At 22.8% G+C, this 6352-nt stretch overlaps 1 protein-coding gene across 1 annotated transcript; it reads right to left on the bottom strand.

The window, feature by feature from the left end:
* Window positions 1-859: 859 nt before the first annotated feature.
* Window positions 860-1330, bottom strand: LOC119688500. Its single transcript, XM_038103177.1, has one exon. The coding sequence runs from the start codon at window positions 1328-1330 to the stop codon at window positions 860-862; it is 471 nt and encodes a 156-aa protein (XP_037959105.1).
* Window positions 1331-6352: the final 5022 nt, after the last annotated feature.

The raw sequence follows: 6352 nt of genomic DNA, 5'->3' as shown, positions 1-6352 counted from the left end.
AATTGGTATTAATGATAACTAACTGAATTTATGGACTGTAGAAAGTATATAAACAAATTATTACAAAACTGTTATACCAATAAGAGTTATTCATTAAGTGATTTTATTACAAGAACCACCTATCTAACAGATTAATGCATTAGGTACTCGTCTCTGATTTCCGCTTTTATTAAAAGGAACCCCTTCCTTTCCCCTTTCAAATATATTTGTTCTTCATTAAAGCAAAACAAATAAATAGATACAATGGAATTATAATGATAGTGCATTCAAATCAATTAAATCAAATTTATATTCACTACTATAGACAACTGTTCTAACATAGTATAAATAATATCTTATGTTAAATATAAATTTAAATTTAAAAGGTTTTATCCTTAAACATTAACCGCGGAGTTATTCGGGGTGAGCTCAAAGCTCGTTTTGAAAGAAGATTGTAAGTACATCATTAATGATTTGTGCACAGTACCAAGTAAAAGCAAGTATATTAAGTCTATTGCTTAATGGTTACAAACATTGAAGGCTTTATGGTTTCATAAAAATGTATAAAAAATTTGAAAAATATTGCTGAAAATGCTCATTGTTATATTGTTGTCAATTTGTTGCTTTGTCTCAATATATGACAAAGTGGCAGCTAAAGAACCAGTCGGATAATCTATAATTTGATCAACCAAAAAAATAGATTTCAGTCGACCAACCATTTAAGAAGTATGCCTCTACCGCACATTATATAGTATTAGCAACTTAGCAATATAAATAATATTTTATTGCAACAACACTTTTCTGTGATGTTGTTACTGCTTTTCGCATTTTAAATATATTTAAACAATTATAGAAGTTACGCCCACATTTACCTAAAGAATTAGGTAGTCTCACGTCGTGGTCGTGGTTTCATATTATTAGCTATAAACAAATTTTTAGGTGTATGATATATAGTTGGATTAATTGATTGTTGTTGCGGGTGTACATCGTAGACAGTAACTGCAGCAGCTGCCGCAGCTAAAGTATTTGCTGTTTTTGTTGTCGGCGGATTGGTTGTATTCATAACGTTCGCATACTCCTCATTGGATTTAGTACACTTCCCACTTTTGGCTACAGCAGCTGCTGCAGCAACGGCAACGGCGGCGGATACAGCTGTGCGATGGTGCTTACTTAGATATTCATAAGTTTGTAATTGAACTTCCTTATTTGCAGCAACAGCTGCAACAGCAACTGCACTTGGTAGCAACATATAATTTGCTGAATCACAGACGAACGACGGTAGATTTGGAGTAATTGTAGCTGCTGCTGTTGCTGTAGTTGTTGTTGGCGATGTTGACGTTGACGTTGACATTGACGAAGTTGTTGAAGCGGTTAAAACTAAATTGGTTGCTCCAGTTTCATTTTCATTGGCAGGTGTATTTGTAGACGCTGTTGCGCAAATTCGGTGATTTCTATTTGCTAAAAATATTAATATTCTATGGATTTGTGTCTTCTTTAGGTTATTGTTATTAAGCAAAACTAATCAAAAAAATCTATAACCATTTAAACATAAAAACTATAAGAAGATTGTAAACAAAAACAAACAAAACTGATTTAACTTCAAAAGGATTGTATCTAGGGTAGAGGAAACGAACATAACCAAAAAACATATAATTGGATTCAAGGATAATTACCGAGTTGAAAGAGATATGATTTTTTATGACTTCAATAGAAAGATAGTATTCTAAACAACAATACCTAAAATTGTAACAAAATTGAAGAAACTCAAAAATCACGTGAATTTATCTTCAAAGGGAACACATTCGTTCAAGTCACGTTATTAAATGTCCAGCTGTACCAAAAATAGTTAAATCAATCGCAATATTAAAGTAAAATGTAGAATGAAATAACGAAACGAAACGAAAGCATAAAAAAGGAATATTAAAAAAACTATCTCAATATATAATAACAGAAATTATAATTAAAACTTAAAAAATATATTTCTCATAAAAAATTTTATAATATATTTTTAGTTTATTTTATTCCTTATAACTGCTGTTTTCTTTACTGTTTTATTTAGATTCTTGCAAATAACTATTTTTTGATAACTTTAAGGTATTAAACTAACAACGAGTTATTTTTAATTTATTAGACTATACTTCTGTATAAATAAATATATAAATATGGATATAAATATAAATATATATAACTATAAATATATAAAAATATAATTATATATAAATATAAATATAATTATATATAAATATAATTACATATAAATATAAATATATATAAATATAAATACATATAAATATATACATAAATAAAAATATAGATATATATATAGATATAAATGTAAATATACCAGGCAAATGCAGAAGTTTTTTCCGGTTTAATTAAGAAATGATACGCTAGTTATTTAATCAAAAGAAACGGTCAAAAAGACAATGGAAAGTCATCCTTTGGACCTTCAACATCACGAAAGACAATCATTTTTGTACCGAATTGTGAAGTGTGAAGAAAAATGAATTTATTTTGAAAATAACCTGAAAAATTCGAGGTTTCCACCTGACGTAGACGGTCCTTCCACACAAAGGCTAAGTCTTTTCGGCAAAAAGACTTTGTGTCCTTTTTTGAAACAAAGAAAAAAATTAATTATGGTGTCTTTACTAATAAAACCGGAAAACCGAATGCATACACCTAGTATATACGACTATAAATATCAATATATATAAATAAATATTATACATATTATAAACATAATAAATATATACATAAAATATACATATATAATATCATATTTACTATTAAACTATTATTTTATTATATATATATTTAATATGATATAAATATATATAACTATATATAAAAATATACATATAAATATATATAATTATATATAAAAATATATATATACAAATATATATATAAATATCTACATATTTACATATTTATTAGAACAAAGAGAAACATATTGTGCAACAATTTTGATCAGCCTATTCGACAATATTATATACCAATGTAGTTTTGGTTTTAAGATATCAGGTTTTAAAGCTGTTAACTTTTTACATTAATTACACTAACAAAACTAAATATTTCATTTAAAAGCAATTAGTATATGGATATTATTATATTAATAACAGAACAATGATTAACAACATCTTATTAAACTAATTGTTATAGTTTTTTCTGCATAAATTTGCAATTCTAAAATCGGATACCATAAGAACCCAACTAGATCGCATCAAAATATTAAAATTAACGAAAATACGGTGTCAAATCATAGTGCCGTAAAAATGGAAATCATTATTTCATCTAATTTAAGAACAATATCATCTATCCTATATTTAATATTACTATTTCACCTATTTTAATACATAACTTTGTTTTTTTTTTAGTGAATCGTAATCTTAGTTTGACGTTGTCTCTTAATACGATGTCGCGAAGAATTCTTCTTTACTTAGTTTCACTTTGCGACATTAAAATTGCATAAATCATAATTAAATAGTCAACTGACAGCCTTTAAATAAAAGCTAAAAGTTAGTATGATGAAAATAAAAATCTATAAAAAAAAATAATTTATAATTGTCTATTGGAGAAACTGGTTTTTAATCTATATGTAGCATTACTGTAATAACCTTATATTATGATATAATTAAAAACTATAATAAATTAAAGTCCCTCGAAGATATATAGATTTGGTTGAATTTATTGGATTTTAATTTAGAGATTTTTTTTCTAATAAAACACAAAAATGGAAAAGAGATGAAATGAATGTTAAAAAATTTTTTTTATATTTTAAATGCATTAAAAAGAAAGAGAGAGAAAGAAAATATGATTCAAATTAAAATCGTAAACAATCCTGTTAATATCCAGTACACAAAACCGTATGGTTTGAATATATAAAAAAAAAAAATTATATTTGATAAAAAAAAAAAGTAGAAAAGTAAAAAGTCATCCACAAAAAAGGATATAAATTTAAAAATCTGTAATATTAATATAATATTTATAAAGTTTGTTTGCATATATTTTTAGAATTTATTGCATCATCTATTTTTTACACAACTGTTTTGCAGTTCATATTAACATAATAATCATTTTGTTTAATAAAAGAAAAAAACGATGTCAAAAAGAAAATAATTCTTATTCTTACACTTACATAAAAACGTAGCATAAGTAATTTAATTACTTTCTATTGAGAACATTGCATTTACCTTACCTAAACTTATAATTAATAAACAAAAAATTATTTTTCAACTTTATCGATACAAAAACATATATATAAAAAGTAATACATATAATAATGAATACATTAATATGTATATATGTATTATATATTTTAATTTTAAATAAACCTAAAATGTTTAATAAGTAAATTATAAACAATAAGAAATAAATAGAGTTACAGGTTTAGTGGTAAAAATATATATATGTATATATAATACTTATACATATATATACATATATATAATTTCTTAAAACTTCAACTTAATTGGAAATATAATATAAAGTTTTACATTTTGTTTTAACATAAAATAAAAATATACATTTGTCAAAATCTCTAAATATAAACTTAATAAAAACATGATTTCCAAAAGTAAATAATTACGTATGCGTGCCTTCTTAAAATTAATAATAAACATTAAAAAGTAATATTAATAATCGCTAAAAAAATTATTTTATATTACTAAGTTTAATTTTAAATATTAATAAACTTAATATTTCTTAAAATTATTTTTTAAAAATATATGTATAATAATAACTTTGCTCTATCTTCATCAATCTCTATAACTCAATTTCGTGATTTGTTTATTATTTTTTTTTTCTTTTTTTAATATTTAATTATTACAATCATTTAATATAATTTTAATAAATTTTTACATATATATATCTATATATATAAATATATATATACATCGTATACATATATTTTAACTCAAACAAAACATGTATATGAACACATATATATAAATATATATATACGTATAGTATTAAAATATTTAGATGTCATACTAAAAAATGTTACATTTTTTATTTAATATTTGACATTTTGTTATAGTAATCATAATGATAAATAAATAAGGAAACACTTTACATAATAAGGTAGGTATTGATCATATATCTCATATTTTTTATATGCAAATTTTCTAACACAATTTTGTTAAATAATATATATGACAGAACTTTTATTAAAAAAAAAACGAACATATATAAAACAAAAATAAAATACAAAAATATTTTAAACGCAGAAAAAAATAAAATCAAAATAGAAAAATCAAACACTAGAATAATTAAACAATAGAAAATTTAAACCATAGAAAAATTTTAAAAATCTCATTGCTGTATAAGGAAAATAATTTTAAAATTATTAACATAAAGTATTAAAATTTTCATTTGAGTATAAAATTTCTGTTCGGAATAAAAGTGAAAAATTTTAATAGATTTTATAATGATATTAAGATTCGGGTACGTATGTCTGTGAATAACATATGTATTTAAGATTTTTTTATGTATAAAGAAATAGCGAAAATTGCAAATAAAAAAATTTAGATAGTAGATAGTAAAACAAAAAAAATGTTTTAGTGTTTCTGCTCTATTTATTTCCTAAAGACATCTAAATCACTTATCGCAAACTGCCTTCTGTGATATATAATATTAATTTATGTTTACATATATACAACTTATATAATAATAATTTTCGTGTCGTGAGTCGATTTATTAAAGAGTTAGCCTAGGCAGTATATTGAAAATATAATATATATATATATACACATATTTATATATATATATATATATATACATAACTAGTATTATTAAATTTTTTCGCATTCGCTTACACATCATTCTAAAGATTTTCTTACTTATTACTTATATATATGACAGATTAATAGTGTCCAAGTCAAAAATAAACATTTTTACAACTTGAAATAATATTTATATTTGAAATTAATGAAAATAAAAAAGTTTAGTAATAATTAATCAAGTTTTAATTCATTTGAGAATTTCAGGGATTATCAAAATGTAATTTCATTGGTGTTAAAAAAAAAATTATAAACTATAAATATATATATATTTAATATCATAATAACTCGGTTGTACGTTTTGCGTATGAATAACTGGATTGTATAGAACAAGAACGAGTGCAAAATATTTTATATAACATATATAAATAGAATGTCGGTATATAAAATGTTGTAAATTATTAAAATAATATACTTTGTTAATAAAAAAAAATAAAAACGGTACTTTTAGTAAAATTATTTAACATCCATTTTCATACGAATGTTTTTTTGCTCATAACCTAAAGTAATGTCGAAGTATTAAGAAATAACATTATTGACTTATATTTTAGCTTAATTTGATCGAATTTAAGGCAGTGAACAACTTTGAAGTA

Source organism: Teleopsis dalmanni, chromosome X (genome assembly GCF_002237135.1).
Source record: "Teleopsis dalmanni isolate 2A chromosome X, ASM223713v2, whole genome shotgun sequence".
Lineage (NCBI taxonomy): Eukaryota > Metazoa > Arthropoda > Insecta > Diptera > Diopsidae > Teleopsis > Teleopsis dalmanni.
This window is presented reverse-complemented; position numbering and strand designations above follow the sequence as displayed.